The sequence below is a fragment of the Carettochelys insculpta genome, chromosome 2 (assembly GCF_033958435.1).
Source record: "Carettochelys insculpta isolate YL-2023 chromosome 2, ASM3395843v1, whole genome shotgun sequence".
NCBI lineage: Eukaryota > Metazoa > Chordata > Testudines > Carettochelyidae > Carettochelys > Carettochelys insculpta.
The window spans coordinates 197,838,824-197,858,002 of NC_134138.1; the positions used below are offsets into that span (position 1 = coordinate 197,838,824).

General features: G+C 46.3%; 1 protein-coding gene across 2 annotated transcripts in view; it reads left to right on the forward strand.

Annotated features, from left to right (window-relative positions):
• ACAD11 (acyl-CoA dehydrogenase family member 11) overlaps positions 1-19,179 on the forward strand; it is a 69,205-nt gene that overhangs the window by 17,298 nt on the left and 32,728 nt on the right. For both annotated transcript variants that reach the window (XR_012644557.1, XM_074988280.1), the window contains exons 8-13: positions 1,556-1,662; positions 2,941-3,067; positions 7,261-7,338; positions 14,359-14,497; positions 14,616-14,723; positions 16,282-16,380. Coding sequence is in view for 1 of the 2 variants with exons in the window: in XM_074988280.1 (XP_074844381.1) it covers positions 1,556-1,662; positions 2,941-3,067; positions 7,261-7,338; positions 14,359-14,497; positions 14,616-14,723; positions 16,282-16,380 (658 nt within the window). In the remaining variant the exon portion in view is untranslated. The remainder of the gene's footprint in view (positions 1-1,555; positions 1,663-2,940; positions 3,068-7,260; positions 7,339-14,358; positions 14,498-14,615; positions 14,724-16,281; positions 16,381-19,179) is intronic.

Below are 19,179 nucleotides of genomic sequence, written 5' to 3' on the forward strand. Positions count from 1 at the left end.
TATATTTATTAACACTAGCAAACAACATAAACAGTATAGCTAAACAGCACAAACAGTATAATTACTATATATCAACTTATCTACTTTTAATTATACTTTAAACTATACGCTAACTCATTTATTGTATATTTAAGCACTTACTATGGACAGGGTTAAGGGTTCCATGGGGGAAGCCCGGGTAAGGCTCTCCTTGTAAGATACAAGGAGAAAGAGTTTTGTAAGTTTTCGTCTCCGGACTACAGGGATTAATTTGTATTTACCCCTATATGTCCTGAGTGACTTGCAAGGTCGCTCTATTGGGCCCTGAGGTCCACCCTTCAAGGGCCCTTCCCAACTGTTTTTTACAGTGGGGATCGGAGAAAATGGGAGAGGGAAATAAGGGAGGCAACAAAAAGGGTAACAGAACAACAATAACAAACTTAACTACTAAAACAACTAATTGGGGACTTGTTAGTCAGGTGTGCAGTCCCAGGTAGTAATAGATCCCAATTAAGGGTATAAGGTTGGTAAACGACCCCACACGGCCTAAATTAGGTTGAAAAGTTAGTGTTCAGGGGGTTTGTTACGTGTCCGTGTGAGCCGGTAGTCAATTCCAGTGTCCAAGTCCGGTGGTCAAGTCCGGTAGAGGAGGCGGTGGCAGCGAGGGCGGTGGTGCTGCTCAAGTTGCAGGCTTTAAGCCTCAGTGGGAATGGGCGCAGTACCCCACCCTATTGATGGGGCCAGTTTGCCCCACTCCCCGTCCGCTCTCAGCCTGTTGTCGGCGGCTGGATTGAAGATGCCGCAGTGATTTAGGTGGGAGACCCTGGGTACTAAGGGGTGAGGACGCAGTACCCCGCTCTAGGAGCGAGGCCAGTTCGACCCTCACTTAAATTTACCTCAGGGTTCCCAAGCTCTTTTAGAAAGTGATTTCAAGCAAAGTGATTTCAGGTAGAATGTCTCAGCAGGGCGGACTCTGCTGGGCGGCTGCAGCGCTGCAGGCTCAGGAGACAGGAGCTCTTCTCAGATCAGGAGCTCTTCACAAAGTCTTCTACTGGGCGAACAGGAACGGGCTGACTGACCGTCCGAACCAGATGGACCCTGAGCACTGTGAGGCGCCGCCTTATATTCTCTGCTCTCATGAATATTTATGATCTCATTATCATGTGAGCGTTCTGAGGGGCCTGTTTTCAATCAGGTCCCTCCCCAGGAGCCACCTCACCTTTGTCCAATGGGGGCCCTGGATTTTAAAATACATGATTTGAAATGTGTGTGAGTTCAGGTTACCGGTAAAACCAACTGACACAGAGTGACCGTTACTAAGGGCGCGAAATGGCAGCCTATGTACTTCTTTAGAATCTACCTGCCCCTGTGATGATATTAATGGCCCAAAGGCTTGTTTCCCCTGGCCCACGGGGACGATAATGCCTGAGGGATGAAAAATCCCTGACAAGTACTAGTTTTTGCTGGGAATATATGGATTTAATTTTCTCTATCGGTTCACAGTGATTATCTATCAGACTGAACTCCAATTTAAGTAGATAATTAAATAATCTATGACTGTTTTATTTGGCTTTAGGGTGTGTATGCTAGATATCTCCTTGGAAATTCTTCTGCAGAGAATAGTTTTGAGTTTGCTGAGATGGTGAAACCCTTGGCAGAAACTGGATTAATGCTCTCAAAAAGGTAAGAGGACTTGTTCTGTTTGTCTGTGGAGGGAATTAAAGAAAAAAAAAAAAAAAAGCAGCTGGCCTGGGTCAGCTGACTCAGGCTTGTAGATCTCTTTTTCTGGGGGTAAAAAAAAATCACTGTGTAGACATTTGGGCTTGGGCTGTAGCCTGGACTTCTGGGACTGTCGTCCCTTGCTGGCCAGATGATGACACAGCACTTTTTCAACCCTGCAACTTAAGCCCTGCAAGCCTGAATCAGCTGACCTGGGTCTTCGGTCCTTGTAGTGATGCACCCTGGAAGCAAGCAAGGTCGTTCATTTTTGTGGGTGGGAGGGGGTGGCTACTGCAAGAGTCTGGTGAGCGGTAAAGGGCTGCATTCTGTGACATTAACGGAGGAGGTGTGGGGTCTGGGATGGAGGCTGGGTGCAGAAGGGAGCTCGGGGTGCAGGAGAGATTGTGGGGTCTCAAAGGGAGTTGTGACCAATGGTGCAGGAGGGGCTGCACAGGAATTGTGTTGTGATCTGGGGCAGAGGATTGGGGCACAGGATGGGGTATGGGTTCAGGAGAGGATTCTGACCTGGGGCAGGGCTACAGGAGCGGGTGTATGGTCTGAGAGGGAATGTGACCAGGGGCAGGAGTGCAGGAAGGGGGGCAAAGGGTTTGAGTTGTGACCTGGGGCAGGGAGTTGCAGGGAGGGAAAGGGATGTGGTGCCACATTCAGGCTCTGTCTGGGAGGCTCTCACCTAGGCAGCTCTTGGCCTGCAGCCCAGCAAGACTCTTGGGCGGGTTCCCTGCCTGCTCCCCTCACTGCTCAAATTGGCCACGTGCATTTCTGTGCACCCCTTGGGGGAGGCCGTCTGCATGTTGCCTGGACCCCAAGCATGGCTCAAGAGGCTCCCATTGGCCACTTTTTGGCTAATTGGAGCTGCCAGATTGTGCTGGGGTGGCAGCAGCACATGCATCCCCCTGCTCCATGGGCACATGACGCACAGAGACGCACGTGGCCCCAATAACCAGCCACTTTGAGTTGCGTGCAGGGGCATGCCGGACAGAGAGCCTGCCTAAAGATCCCACTGGGCCATGGGACTGTCGGAAGCTGGATCCAAAGGCTTGCTGGGTTGGATCTGGCCCACAAGCTGTATTTTTCCTGCCCTGACCTAAAAGACTTGGCTAACTCAAGTCAAAACTTTCACAGCGTTATTTTATGTATTTCTTTTACTTAGTCATATAAGGATGTTTCTGTTAACATCAGGAGAACCTGACATTGTTTGTTTGTTTTAATTTTGTTCCCTAGAACTTCTTTCACTGGTGAGGCACAGCCCAGAAGTCAAGATGAGCTGTTCCATCAGACTCAAAAAGGCCAGGAGGTTCTTCAGAAGGTGAAGAAGTTCATGAGGCAGCATGTGTTTCCAGCTGAAAAGGTAAAAGTTTTTTGTTCAGGAAGTGAAGTGTGTGTGTGTATAGAACTTAAGAACTTTCTTCAGAGCTCATGTCTTTACATGGCTTAGGAGCAGAGACAGGGTTTAATTTTGTCCAGGTACTCATACTTTTTTTGCAGATTATTAGCATAAATCAGCATACAAAATCTATCCAAAGTACAGTGTATGAATTCAGTAGTGCTTGTGAAAGGAACAATATTTGAAGGGGAAAAATATTTTACTAATAGAGAAAAGATGAAACTGTTGTACAGGTTCCACCCCACAAAACCGGCATTCTCTGGTCCAGCAACATCCATAGTCAGGCAGGACCATGGATGTTACTGGACCAGAGAGCCCTTGGCCTTGAGGATATTCCAACTCCAGAGTCCGAAGGTCAGAGCCTTACCATCAGCCCAGCTGGGACTGACACCAGTTGCCCCGGGGCCAGAAGTGGCAGCCTGGCCAGGATTGGAACATATCTCCACAGGGCCAGCAGCTGAGGCCATGACCCACAACCCAGCCACGTCTGGGACTGGGGCCAGCACAGGCGAGGCTGGAGGTAAGGGGCCAGCAGAAGCAATGGGCGCCGGGGAGGGGCAGTGGGGTGCAGAGTCACTAGCAGGGAGGGTCAGCAGGATGGGGGCCGGTGGGGAGGGTAGCGAGACTTCCCTTCATCCAGCAAATTCCCATGTTTGGGACTGGTCAGGTCCCGAGAGTGCTGGATGTGAGAGGTGCAACCTGTAATGAGTGCATGTTGGACATCGACAGGCACTGTAGCTCTTTTTGATTATCTTGCAAACTGAAGGATGCTGGTGGTTCTCACAGGGTCTGCCTGAATCGTGGCCCAGGGTGTTTCTCTTTTAGCTGATTGAGGTTTCTGGTTCTTCACTTCTGAGGGTGTTTGAAAAGCAGAAGATTAGGAGCTGATATTTGAGTTTACTTCCCAATGTTGCTGCTGACTTAAGTGTGATCTTAGGGATGTAACGCACTTTCCACGTGCCTCTGTTTTTTTTGGTCTTACAAAGTTCTTAATAATTAATAGTAAAGTAGATCCTTAGCTAAAAGTACCTCAGGCATAATCACTGCCAGCTGTCTTTGTTTAATGTGTCATCCCTGTAGCATAGCTGCTGCAGGTTCTTTATGCACTGTGACTAACTCCCTGACAACACCGACTGTCAGGACGAACTGTGTGTGGAGAAATTTGTGATTAAGACGGAAGGTCCAGCCTTCTGAAAGCAGATTGTTGGCTAGTATTCGACCTGAAGAAGCATTTTGTCCTGGGATTATTTTTCTTTATCTGAAGCACTAGTTTGTTTAATTTCTCTAGCCTGGTCTCTTATTTGGTGTGTGGATGGTTCCATGCCTTTCAGTCAGGTTAATTTGATAAAAACTTTGGTGTCCTGCTTGAGTGATTTTTAGCAGAAGATAATGCATTACTCAGTAAAGTACTTGAGTGTAAGTTCCCAGAATTATAAGATGTTGTTTCACATGGAACCAGATTATGCTGCTAAGGCCTGATCTACACTAGGAGACAAAGTTGAATTTAAGCCTCTATGGTTGATTTTATAAACTCTCCGTCTACACCCCAGTGGTCAATAAGTTGATTCTAAGCAGCTGTAACACCAACTTCTGTACTGCTGGCTTCCCAATAAAGTTACTCAAAAAATTCAATTTGCAATTTCGATCTAAAACAGTGTAGATTAGCCAGGGTTAAAATTGCTTTTATTAGCCCTGGAAACTGTCCCACAATGCCCCTCGAGGCGACGTTTCACGTCATTGCTCCAGGTGAGCACGAAGTAGGAAACGGGAAGCCTGGCATTTAGAATTCATTTGTTTATGATCAACTTGGCGATCGCATGTAGCTGCTTCACAGAGCTCCTGCATGGAGCCATCAGGATAACCAGGGACTCTTTTTTCGTCTTGCGGGCTAGCCCCAGCCCCATCGCAGCATGTGGCGGCTTGTCTGTGGGGGTCATGCTTGTAGTAGAGCCCAAGAAACATCTTTTCTGCTGGTCACATTTGTACAGGGGGACAGTCCCCCTCCCTTACAGGCACCATACAGTTGGAGGCCTATTCCCCACCCAAGTACACCGTGGGGCTAGCCCTCTACCCATAAAAATATGTGCCTGCTGTGCCGTGCAGTCTATGCTTCCAGACAGCAGCATGTTCTGCCTTGAGCACAGTGAAGGCTTCAAAGGCGGGAAAGATTTGGGGACTGGCTGTCACTGCGGGAAGTCTCACCCTGTGGCAAAGATATTTGGGGGCTGGTTGGCTGTTGCTGGGGTAGACTCCGTAGATTTTTGGGGCTGATTTGTTGCCGGGAGGTAAAAGGTGAATTGTGGGCTAGCTCCCCTTGAATCTGGTGCCTGCTCCATGCTAACGGGAGCCTCACAATCCCCTGGCTCTCCCCTGCTGCTCTTTTTATCTCCCATCCCGAATGGACTGTTTAATTTCCCCGTAACCCTTTCTAGCAAGAGAAAGGTTAAGTGCTGTTTATATCTGATACAAAGTACACATCTGTTATATATTGGGTGACCGTATCTCCCCCGGCCAAACATGAGACATGGGGGAATGACACCATGGCCACCCTATCTGGGAATCGGGTGGTGACTGCCCTGTAAGGGCTGCCAGCCTGCTGAGGGAGCTGTGGGGTGGCAGCTGCGGCTCTCAGCTGCTCCATGACTTGGGGTACCAGGAACACCCACCATTGAAGCTCCTGGCTTCCACCAGCTGTGGGGACCTAGGTGGGAGCCACACCTGTCTCGCTCCCACCAGCTGGGGAAGCCAGGCGGTAACCGTATGGGTCTGGTTCCCGGCTCCCCTCAGCTGAGGGAAGCCCGGTGGCAGCTGTACCACTGTGTGGGTCAGGCTTCTGGCTGCCTCCAGTTGCGGGAAGCCAGGTGGCAGCTGCACCGCCACACAGGTCTGGCTCCCGACCTCACCAGCTGCAGAATGCCAGAACTGAGAGCAGCCACCTGTGCTCCTAAAAAAGTAGAATATGGGGCAATTAGCCCCTTTGGCAAAATAAATCAGGATGCCAAGTTGACGCCTGAAATATGGGTCTGCCCCATCCAAAACAGGACAGATGGTCACTTGACAAGCATTCAGTTCCCGGGTGTATCTGACATTGATGTGAGTTTGAAAACTGATAGTGGAAATGGCCAGACATGTCCATAATTAAGATGATTTCTTAATATGCCTGTGCCAGATGTGTTCTTGTATCTGAAAGATTTTCTCAGAGATTAGGTAGCCATCTTTTCGTCATAACTAGTTTTGTTTCTCTTCAGGGAAAAAGGGTATTTGTTTAACTAATAAAAAACAGCATGGAAAGTTCCCCACATAATCCTTCAAGGGAAGCACATGCTTATTTGTTTGCTTGCTTATTTTTACAGCTGAGTTTGGGAAGTCCAAACTCCTGAATTCTGTTCCTGAATCTGGTTTACTATGTGGCTTTAGTAGTTCTGTTTAATAAGTCATTTAACTTTTCCAAAGTTGTTGGAAGAGTGTTTTGAGGTCCCTGAATTAAAACATTAAAATTGTGAAATATTGTATAATCAGTCAGTTCATTAAAAAAAAAAAGTCTTCAAAATGTCCTGTACAGATGAACATTTGGTATTTGGGATTTCTATGAAGGGCACAACTGTAGATAATGCTAATATTTATCACGCATTGTACACAATGCAAACATCAGAGAAAGATGTATTCATTGTGTGTGTTCACTTGTTACATACTAAAATTGGATAACCAGCTGCACCATCACAGTATCACACTAGCAGTATTGTACGTGCTCTCTCAACATTATCAGCTCAAGTTTTATATATTAATGGTTATTTCATCATGCTAAAGAAATAGTAATCATGACAAGTCTTTACTCATATCTTCAGAAAATGTTGAACTCAGATACCCTCAGGTTAGTGTTTTAAACAACAGTGGGTCACTTTTCTATCAGAAGTGGGGTGCTATTGTGAATAAATTTCATGACATGTCTCAAGATTGTTTCCTATATGTGAGATATAATCAGATTGCAATTAGATTTCATCATTATTTTGTTTTTAATTCTTTAACATACTATTATACAGAAAAAATGTGCTTCGGGTGTCTACTAACCATTCATTGCAGTTTATGGAAATCGGGGTAGAGGTATTAGAAGAAACCTTTCATTATTGTATGCTTTTTTTTTATTATTATTATTAAAGGAAGTGATTGAGTACTATGCCAGAGATGAAAATTCACTGGACAGATGGAAGAAACCTTCAGTGATTGAGAAACTGAAGGTACTACAACATGAATGCTTGCCTGACTGTTGCTGTGAGGTTGGAAATGAGGGTGTTGATGCAATTCCATTAGCAAATGTTATTTTGAGTAGTTTAGTTATTAGATAATGCTGTTTTGCTTATGCATATAAAATACAATAAGCTTTTTAAAAGAAAGTGCAGTTTTAAACTACGCAAAAACAGAAGTTCTGTGGTACCTTATAAACTAACATTTTTGGGACATAAGCTTTCTTGATTAAATACCTCTTTGTCAGATGCATCTGACCTATAAGGAGCTCTTGTTGTTTTTGCGGATACAGCTACCCCTCTGATACTTTAAAAGTACAGCAGGAAATACAGTATTTCCCAAACTTTTGAAAGCTGAAGAAAATAAAACCATTTGTGCCCTTGCCAACCTTGCCAGATAGTGGTAGTGTGACAGCTGGGCCTACATATTTGCTCTAATTGCAAACTCATCTGTAAGAAGTATCTGTAATTTCATAAGGTGTCACAATCCATAAGAAATGCTGATTGAATTAATCCAAACAGAAAAGTCTATTAACATAACTCAAGGACTCTGTTAAGATCATGTGTGATGAACCAGAGATGAGGGAAACCCAAATCAGTGAACCAAAATGGGGTGTCAGAAAATAGACCTAATTGGTGAATCAAATAATACGTGCTTGCGCTGTTCCACCAATCACTCCTTTTTGGAAGAGACTTTGGGAGAAAAAATGGCTGTTTTTGGAGTGAGTTTCACTATCTTAGCTTCCACTCTTGCAGTCTCATGGGTCCCTGAACCATCTTCATCTTAATCTCTAAGAAATATCATAACCAGGCAAGACAGAGGGAGCCAGGTGACATTGCCATCTCTGCTCACTCTAGCTGAATCCCAACCACTGTTTTGAGCATGAGACTTTGTCTCCCCCCACCTCACCCACCACTATCCCTGCATGTTCATTTTCTTCCCAGTCTTATTTCACCTCCTTCTTAACGCTCTTCTTTTTCCTTCTGTTTGATAAAAGTCTGACCTAGACTGCATATTTTGCCATACAGTTGTAATCCTGTGACAGTGGCTGATACAGCTTTGTGCTGTACCTGTATTTTTCCAGCAGTGAGGTTGCCAATGACTTAACATCAGAGACAGAAGATGTATTTTCTGTCTTTGCTGTTTCTGTTCTATCTATCTGTCTTGTCTTCTGAGAAAATGGGATCAGACTTTAACAACAGCAATGCCAGCTCCAGCTCCTCTCAACTAACTCCTCTTGCCCCCATCCCATCTCCCACAAAAGTGTTATTACTATGGCTCTAATCCCAGAGGGGTAGCTGTGTTAGTCTGTATCTTCATCAAACAGAGCAAAGAGTCCTGTAGTACCTTAAAGACTAACAATTTTATTTGTTAGGTAATGAGCTTACCTGGGAAAAACCCATTTCTTCAGATTCAGATTTTTCCCTTGTAAAACATGCTCCAACGAAAGAGAAAGGGAATAGGTGTTGTTGAAATGAAAGCCTTATTTTACATTCCAAATGTTTTAACTGTTGGTCCTGCTTTTCTGTGTCTTTAGTAAATGCTTAAAAGGATTTTTAATGGTGTGTTTGCCAGGGTACTAAATAGGTTGAGTTTTGTGTATAGCAAACTTTGTTTAAGGTTATGGTTAGCCCATGTATTCCAAACCCTTTTACATGCCTTGCACAGTGTGAGTGAAGTCTCATAACAGGTTGTCAAGTATCGGAGGGGTAGCCGTGTTAGTCTGGATCTGTAACAGCAACGAAGGGTCCTGTGGCACCTTATAGGCTAATAGAAAAGTTCTGAGCATGAGCTTTCGTGAGCACAGACTCACTTCTTCAGATGCTGGTCTTGGAAATCTGCAGGGCCAGGTATAAATAAGCCAGAGCAAGGGTGGGGATAACAAGGTTAGCTCAGTCACCGGGACTTCAGCAACTTTCACCCCAACATCAGCCTCAGCCTGGAACAGTCCACACAAGAGATCCACTTTCTGTAACGTTGTATAAGAACAAAGCAGACAGAAGCGACTGCAACAACTACCGTGGAATCTCCCTCCTAAGCATCACTGGTAAACTATTCGCTCGCGTCATCCTTGGCAGACTTCAGAAGATTGCTGAGAGGGTGTACCCCGACTTGCAGTGCGAATTCCGCGCAGAGAGGTCTACCGTTGACATGGTCTTCTCTCTAAGGCAGCTGCAGGAGAAGTGCAGGGAGCAGAGAAAGCCACTCTACATAGCCTTCGTCGACCTGACCAAGGCCTTTGACTTGATCAGCAGGGATGGTCTGTTCAAACTGCTCCACAAGATAAGCTGTCCTCCATGGTTACTCAAGATGATCCAGTCGTTCCACGAAGACATGAGAGGAACCATCCAATATGACGGCGCATTATCAGATGCTTTCAGAATCAGGAGCGGCGTCAAACAAGGATGCGTGCTTGCTCCGACATTGTTTGGGATCTTCTTCGCACTCTTCCTGAAGCATGCCTTTGGATCTTCGACAGAGGGCATCTTGCTGCACACAAGATCTGATGGGAAACTGTTTAACCTTGCAAGGCTGAAAGCTAAGTCTAAGGTGCGAGAAGTCCTCATCAGAGACATGCTGTTCGCAGACGATGCTGCTGTAGTGTCTCACACAGCAGACCAGCTTCAAAAACTGCTGGATCAGTTCTCCAACGCATGCAAGGACTTTGGGCTTACCATCAGCCTAAAGAAGACGAACGTGCTCGGTCAGGATGATGCTGAATCCCCATCAATCAGCATTGACAACTATACGTTAGAGGTCGTCCACGAGTTCATTTACCTCAGGTCCACCATCACTGACACCCTGTCATTGGACACTGAGCTAAATAGGAGGATCGGAAAAGCGGCCACAACTCTGTCCAGACTCAGCAAGAGAGTGTGGAATAACAACAAGCTGTACACTCACACCAAAATGCAAGTCTACAGAGCCTGCATCCTCAGCACCCTCCTTTATGGCAGCAAGACTTGGACCCTGTATGCCCACCAAGAAAAGAGGCTGGACGTCTTCCACTTGCGCTGCCTCAGGCACATCCTTGGAATATCATGGAAGGACAGAGTGACCAACACCGCCGTCCTCGAGCAAGCTGGAATCCCAACCATGCACACCCTCCTCAGGCAGCGTCGACTCCGCTGGCTTGGCCATGTCCACAGGATGAATGATGGAAGGATTCCAAAAGACATCCTGTATAGCGAGCTAGCCTCTGGCAAAAGACCTCCCGGATGCCCCCAGTTGTGCTACAAAGATGTCTGCAAGAGAGACCTCAGAGAGGTAGACATCAAGCTGGACAACTGGGAAGAACTAGCAGACGACCGCAGCAGGTGGAGGCAGGGGTTACATAAGGGCCTTGGGAAGGGCGAGATGAAGATCAGACAGCTAGCAGAGGAGAAACGAGTGCACAGAAAGCACAATAAGGACTTGCCAGACACCCACTACATCTGCAAGAGATGCAACAAGGACTGGCACTCTCTTGTGGGTCTTCATAGTCACAATAGACGCTGTAAATGAAGGCCTCAATTGAAACTTTAAAGGGTGCGATCCATAGTCTATGCAGACTGAAGGATGCCTACTACTACTACTATAATTAGAAAGTCTGCACTTGAAAATTTTGTGACAACAGGAAAGTATAATGGAAGGCGAGGACGAGGTAGACATGTTGGGGATAACTTCTTGGTACAAGTGCTGAAGGAACCGACCAGGGGTCGTGCGCAACTTGACCTGCTGCTCACAAACAGGGAAAAACTAATAGAAGAAATAGAAGTGGGAGGGAACCTGGGCTGCAGCGACCATGTGATCGTAGAGTTCATGATCCAGACAAAAGTAAGAAAGGTGAGTAGTAACATGCAGACCCTTGATTTCAGAAGAGCAGACTTTGACTCCCTGAGAGAACGGATGAGCAGGATCCCTTGGGAAATGAAGATGAAGGGGAAAAGAGTTGAAGAGAACTGGCAGTATTTTAAAGAAGTCTTACTGAAGGCACAGGAACAAACAATCCCACTGCATAGTAAGAAATGCAAACATGGTAGGCAACCAGTTTGGCTTAACAGGGAAATCCTTAGTCAGCTTAATTCAAAAAGGATGCATACAAGAAACGGAAATGTGGACAGTTGACCAAGGAGGCGTATAAACATACAGCTGGAGAATGCTGGGCAGTAATCAGGAAAGCAAAAGCACAATTGGAACTGCAGCTGGCAAGGGATGTGAAGAGTAACAAGAAGGGTTTCTATAGGCATGTGAACAATAAACGGGTTATCAGAGAAGGTGTGGGGCCATTACTGGATGAGGGAGGTAACCTAGTGACAGATGAGGCAGGAAAAGCTGAAGTACTCAATGCTTTTTTTGCCTCAGTCTTCACAGACAAAGTCAACTTCCACATGACGGTCCTAGACGATGCAGTATGGGAATGTGGAGGGCAGCCATCTGTGGGGAAGGAACAAGTTCTGAGCTATCTAGAAAAACTAGATGTGCACAAGTCCCTGGGTCTGGATTTAATGCACCCGAGGGTATTGAGGGAATTGGCAGAGGTCATTGCTGAACCTTTCGCCATTATCCTGGAAGATCAGGGGAGATACCAGATGACTGGAAGAAAGCAAACATCGTGCCCATCTTTAAAAAAGAAAAGAACAATAATCCAGGGAACTATAGACCGGTCAGCCTTTCCTCAATCCCTGGGAAAATAATGGAGGGAATCCTCAAGGAATCTATTTTGGAGCACTTGGAAGAGGGGAGGGTGATCAAAAGTAGCCAACATGGATTCACCAGGGGCAAGTCCTGCCTGACCAATCTGATTAGCTTCTATGACTAGGTAACAAGCTCTGTGGACATGAGGAAGTCAGTGGATGTGATATACCTTGACTTCAGTAAGGCTTTTGATATGGTCTCCTACAACATTCTTGTCCATAAGTTAAGGAAATATGGATTGGATCCTTGGACTATAAGATGGATAGAAAGCTGGCTTGAAGGTTGGGCCCAACTGGTAGGGGTCAAGGGCTCAGTATCTGGATGACGGTCTGTTTCAAGCAGAGTGCCGCAAGGCTCAGTTCTGGGGCCGGTGTTATTCAGCATCTTTATTAATGACCTGGATGAGGGACTGTGTTGCACCCTCAGCAAGTTTGCAATGACACAAAAGTAGGGAGAGAGGTAGATTCGTTGGAGGGTAGAGAGAGAATCCAGAGGGACCTGAATAAATTGGAGGACTGGGCCAAAAGAAATCTGATGCAGTTCAATAAGGAGAAGTGTAGAGTCCTGCACCTGGGGCGGAAGAATCCCAACCATGGTTACAGGCTGGGGACCGACTGGCTCAGCAGCAGTACGATGGAAAGGGACCTAGGGGTTACGGTGGATGAAAGGCTGGATATGAGTAAACAGTGTGCCCTTGTAGCCAAGAAGTCTAACGGCATACTGGGGTGCATTAGGAGGAGCATTTCGAGCAGATCTAGAGAAGTAGTTATTCCTCTTTATTCGGTACTGGTGAGGCCACATCTGGAATATTGTGTCCAGTTTTGGGCCCCCTAGTATAAAAGGATGTGGATTTGCTGGAGCAGGTTCAGCGAAGGGCAACAAAGATGATTAAGGGTCTGGAGCACAAGACCTATGAGGATAGGCTGAGGGATTTGGGCTAGTTTAGTTTACAGAAGAGAAGACTTAGGGGTGATTTAATAGCAGCCTTCAACTTCCTGAAGGGAAGCTCTAAAGAGGAGGGTGAGAAACTGTTCTCAGTGGTGTCAGACGGCAGAACAAGGAGTAATGGTCTGAAGTTGAAGAGGGAGAGGTGTAGTTTAGATATTAGGAAAAACTACTTCACCAGGCAGGTGGTGAAGCATTGGAATGCGTTGCCTAGAGAGGTGGTGGATTCTCTGTCCCTTGAGGTTTTTAAGTCCCGGCTGGACAAGGTCCTGGCTGGGATGACTTAGTGGGGGTTGATCCTGCTTGAAGCAGGGACCGGACTAGATGACCTCCTGAGGTCCCTTCCAGCCCTATGATTCTGTGAACGTGAGAAAATATTAGATAGTATCACTTCATGGTTGCATTGCCACAGTACTGTGGAGATGCTCCAGAGTACTCTTAATAGACAGGAGTGGAGGGCCATGGTTGCCTGCGCTAATCAGCATGGCACGAATGAATTCACAACCAGAATGCCTAGAAATGTGAACAAAGAGAAGTGAGACTGGAGAATAAGTGGGGAGCCTGATGGAGCCTTCCTCTTCCTTCCTCCTTCCCTGCACGCAGGCAGGCGTGCTTGTGCATGCACGCACACACACAGGAAAATGCTCTACTTGTACTGGAAACCGTTTTCATTGTTATGCTGACATGAGCAGAACACGCCTCGCACATTGCTGATCTATTTTTAATTTAGCTGAAATAAAGCATTCATTGGGTCTTCAGGGGGCACCCTTGTCCCTTGGGAAGGGAAGGGCCACAACACTGTGCAGAGAGATCCTTTCGATAATTGTCCTGGGAGCAGCGCACACTGTCACACAACAGCATAGTGGAGTTCAGGGGGTATTGTGTGCTGGAACAATTAACCATCCCCTCATTCAAATAGCATAGATTTCAAAGGGAAAAAAATCCAGTACAAACTGGAGTACGTATATGCACATACCCGCCATGAGTTATTGCCATGCTAGCTAGAATAGTTCATGGAGCAGACAGATTTTTTTTTAACAGGTGTGTTTTTGAAGGAATATATGGAAACTTTGCTTATACTATCTGGGTGGTTATTTTCGGTTTATGTGATAGAAGCCCTGGAGTTCAGGAATAGATGAAGGAAACAAAGAAATGGAGAGAGTGGGGGAGAGATGCTGAGAAAGATGTAAACATGGAAAAAGTTAGGGAGGGCTTGACTGGGAGATTGAAATTTGAATGCTGTGCCAAAAAGTGGAATATAGAGGTTCAGGAAGGTAGAACTGTAGCCAGGACAGCAAGATTGATGGGAGGGAGGTGAGCTGGTTACTGAATCATAAAACCTAACCTCAGAATAAAGATGCGTTGGGTGGTGGTCTTATTTCTTCTGGCAGGAAATGGCCAAAGCAGAGGGCTTGTGGAATCTTTTCTTGCCAGCCATCAGTGGTCTCAGTCAGCTTGACTATGCACTAATTGCAGAGGAGACTGGAAAATGCTTCTTTGCCCCAGAAATTTTCAATTGTCATGCACCAGGTTAGTAACCCTCCGCCCTGTCTGTTCCTTAGCCACAGAACTGTGAACCGTCAGACAGTGGACATTTTATACTGTATGAGCTCTGTACTGCAATAGGAAACATTCTTGTATCTCCCAGACACTGGAAACATGGAGGTCCTGCATTTGTATGGTTCTGAAGAGCAGAAGAAACAGTGGCTCGAGCCTCTCCTTCAAGGGAAAATTAGTTCTTGCTTCTGCATGACAGGTAAATGTTTCTGTAGTTGAAAATTGGCCCCCATATTGTGCATGTTACACAGTAGTGCACAGAAGTGCAGAAACACAAGCTAGTATGTATTACTACCTTTGGCTTTGTACCACTGCTTTCAACCTCTCTGTGTGCTATCAACAGCCAGAGGATCTGATTCTGCAAGATGTAAAACACACACACACACACAGCCACAGTAGTTGCCATTTCCCATAATTAAGATTAATAGTTAAGTCTGTGATTTGGTCATGGAGGTTGCAGAATCCGTGACTTCCAGCAATGTCCATGGCTTCAGCTTTTGGCACTTGGGAGATGCAGGGTCCCCTGCCTCTCATAGGGGCCAGGAGCAGGTGTTGAGGGGGAAGGGGAAACACACTGGCCATTTCTGAAGGATTCTGGAGCTCTAAGCCACCACAGCCAGTGGGGGTCCCCTGCAGCTCCTGGCCATGGCAGGGCCCCTGGAGCTGCTGGCAGGGGGGTAACCCCCAAGCTCCCAGCCACTGTGGTTGTCAGGGGAATCCCTGAGCTCCTGTCTGCAGGCCCCCAGTTGTTGCAGGTGGTGGTTGCTCCACAGCTCCTGGCTCTGGGCTGCAGGAAACCCTAGAGCTCCAATCTGTGATAAAGGCCATTGGAGCTCCTAGTCACTGTGCAGCTGCCCCACTGCAGGCAGTGTGTGGATCCACAGATCCCCTTGTGTCACGTATACTTTTAGTAAGACATGGACAGGTTACAGCTTCTTGCAAATTTTTCTTAATAATGGTTTATCTGCCATAGGAATAGCTTCATTCTGCCTTTTTTATTAATAGCCAAACAAAATTCTTATAGACAGAACATACAGTTGACTTACCCTTCTTTGTACAGTGCACTAAGATTACACTGATGAAACACATTGTTAATATGCTAAACATTATATAGGTTGAATCTTTCATTCCACCACCCTCGGGACCAGACTGGTGCCAGATGAGAGAATTTGCCAGACCACAGAAGGTCAACATTGTCTAGCAGCATTAGCAACACTTCCACTTCTTACTGGGCTCTTAGAAGACATTTAGGGGTAAATTACAGCTAAATAACAGCACAGAACACTGAGAGCCAGGACTGGTGACAAACTTGAGGGGACCATGAGAAACTTGGCCACACCCATGATCAGTGGTCCTCTGGCTAAGTAAAATCATGCTGGATTATGGATGTTGCCAGACGAGATCATGCCGGATTAGAGAGGTTCAGCCTGTACCACTTGAGCAGCTAATAAATGCGTAGGTAATATTTCAAACATCAGTGACAGTCTGTCTGCAAAGATTTCATATGTCTGTGAATTTGTAATGTAAATAGTCCCCACCAAAACATGATGTACATCCCATATAGCAATTGTCATTCTTTCTGGGTTTACACTGTACATTATAGTCAATATTTTCACCCCGGGTGCCTAAAATTATCTTTTCAGCTAAAGCTGCTGGTGATCAGCATGTGTGGAAAAACTGGCACTCCTCCCATAATATATGAATGATGTATCTTATTGCAAAACCACTATACATGCTCATAAATATGTTTTGTGCAGAACCTGATGTTGCTTCAAGTGATGCCACCAATATGGAATGCAGCATTCAGCCAGATGGAGATAGCTATATAATCAATGGCACGAAATGGTGGAGCAGTGGTAAGTACAAAGCTCATCATTCCCACACAGTGAATTTAGGCCTGAATTTATGTTCTGTTTCTGAGAAGGTCACGCATCTTTTCAGTGACCAGTGTGCTGTTCTTTTAAATGGTGGGAAAAGTGATATTCAGGCTTGTTTTTAAATCACAAAGCCCAAGCCTTAATTCTGCCAAATGTGTGCACTGTTGTTTGTAACCTGTTACTCTTTTTTATGACCTTTTAAACCTTTCCAGAAGCTACTTAGCTAACTAGATGAGTACTGTGCAGTTCAATATATCTCTCTCCATTAGATGACCCCTGTATTTTGTAGCTTTATCCTTGGTGTTGCACATTTCTGTGGTTTTCTTCATATTTGGCAGCTCATGGGTGGAATGGGGGCGTGGTGGAAAGCTAGATGAATGCTTATTTAAAGTCATGGTTCCCTGTGGTATTAGTCCTGGTCTGACCAATTCTTGTCTCACTTCCTGGACAGTTGTATAAGCCGGTGCATAACTGACGAATATCGTTGAAGCTACAATGCAAATAGTTTTTACCAAAGCATTTAAATGACTAACACACTATGAATCACAGCTTCGCTTTTATTCCTGGGCCTGTCCCTGAGTAGTCAACAAATACAAGCCTCATTTGCTGCTATATTCATTCCCTTAGGAAACAAAATATGGTAGTTAAATGTACAGGATATAATACATTACAGTAAGGTCCCAGAGTATGCAAAGGTTCTGTTCTGTGCGCCCTCGTGTAACCCGGATTTTGCATAAGTGGGGTTCTGGCTTTTTCCCTGGTGGAACACACGTTCTGCAGCCGGGGAAGCAGCAGAAAGGTAAGTCCTGGGGCCGGGGGGCAGTTGGGGAGGGTTAAGCCTGGCGGTGGGTTGGGGCTGTGGGAGGTGGGGGAGGGGAAAAGGCTGGGGTGGATTAGGGCTGCAGGAGGATGAGGAGTGGAGTTGAGCTGGAGCTGTGTGTGGTGGGTAGTGAGCCATAGCCCTGCTCAGGTGGTGAGCCGGGCTGAGGTGAGGGGGTTGAGCTGGATCCAGAGCCAGGTGTGGGTGGTGAGCTGGCAGGGGGGTTGAACTGGGGGTGGGGTGTTGAACTGGAGCTGCGTGGGGGGTGGGGGGGCAGAACCAGAGCCACGCGTGGGGGTTTAAGCTTGCGGTGGGGAGGGGGGAGGATGGAACTGGAGCCGTGTGCGAGGGGTTTAAACCAGGGCAGGGGGTGGAAGCTGAACTGGAGCCATGCGCGAGGGGTGGTGAGCTGGAGGTGGGGGTGGCGGGTAAGCCAGAGCCGCGCACGGGTGGTGAATCGGAAGCGGGGGTTGAACAGGGATCAGGGAGGTTTGAAGGAGTTTTGCCTTCTCCCTCCTACATGTTTCCCAGGCCTGGCTGGGCTCTTGGCATCTAGACGGAACACCTGCTTTCGTGTAGGCAAGCCGCCGGAGCTGTGTTGTTTTGATTAGGTGTTTTTGAGAGTCCATGTTCAAGGACTGGGAGGATTGATGTGGCTTTTTTAGAGATAGAAGTGCTGAGCCAGTTATTGTAGCTAATTGCAGCTGACTGCTTTTCTCATAATAATGTGCTCTCACTTGGTTATAAAAGCTGTGAGAATAATAAACTCAGGGCCTTCAGACTATAGAACTGTTGGCCCCCTGCTGTCTATGTTCGTCTTTGTCTTTCATCCCTCGCGGTATCGCACCTCTGGGACCTGTCACTAAAAAGAAATACAACAGAGGTTGAGTCAGAGTTGCACCTGAGGGGTGGTGAGCTAGAGCTAGAGGTGGCGGTGGGTGGTGAGCAGAGCTGTGGGGGTGGGGCTGAGCTGGAGCCGTGCAGAGCCAGGATGTTTGAGCCAGGGCAGGGGGAGCGAGTTAACCGCAACGGGGAATTGCACTACAGGGTTGACTAGGAATTGGGGTCAGTTGCGGGGTCGCGTACTCTGAGTTCACGTACTCTGAGACCTTACTGTAATTCAATTACACTTTCAAATCTACTTTCATGATCAATGCAAAAGTCTCAAAACCAGAGGCTCGTTTTGAGGCCTTGGTGCTCTCACAGGTAGATTACTTTTTGCTGATACAAGCTGCTTGTGTCTCTGATGTACCCTAGTCCCTGTGCCACTTTCCTAGATCCTACTCTGAGCTTCTGTGTCTCCGCAGGCTGGTTTGAAAGCAGTTACTTGGTGTGACTTTTAAGTAATGTACTGTTGACCACAAGGTGAACCACACAGTCACAAAAATTATTCCTGTCCATGATAGCTGGTGCAGAATAAAGGAATTCTGTTGTCCCTGCACTAGTCTTTCTAGCCTTAAATTGGCAGTGTACTATAAAGAGTGTTGTAACCCACCCATTTTTAAAAGAAGGCATGACGGCGAAATGCATGTCAAATGGCTGCAAAGTAACTGAAATAATGACTGCTATGGTTTACTGTGATTTCAAGTAGCAGTTACTAGCTCGTAAATACAAATTGCTATAAATACTTTCTTCTGAAATAGCTTAATGCAATTCTAGCTTATATAAGTCCCTTACATTGTAAGTTTCTTGGTTGTATTTTGTTTTTAGCCCCTCATCCCAGGAGATTCTGATAATAAATTCCCCAAAAGATCAATGAAATTGCACTTGAGTTACTGCTACTATATTTCAATGAAATCTGCAAATAGAGAACCATGGGACCGAAGGGTATGCACACCTTTCAGGGCAGGGCCACAACATGCAAGGCACTACATTTAGCCGTTAAGTATAATGTAGTGATAGCTATATTAACATTAATTGGGATGGAGCTTGAGTGTTACCTACATGTGTGGTGGGAG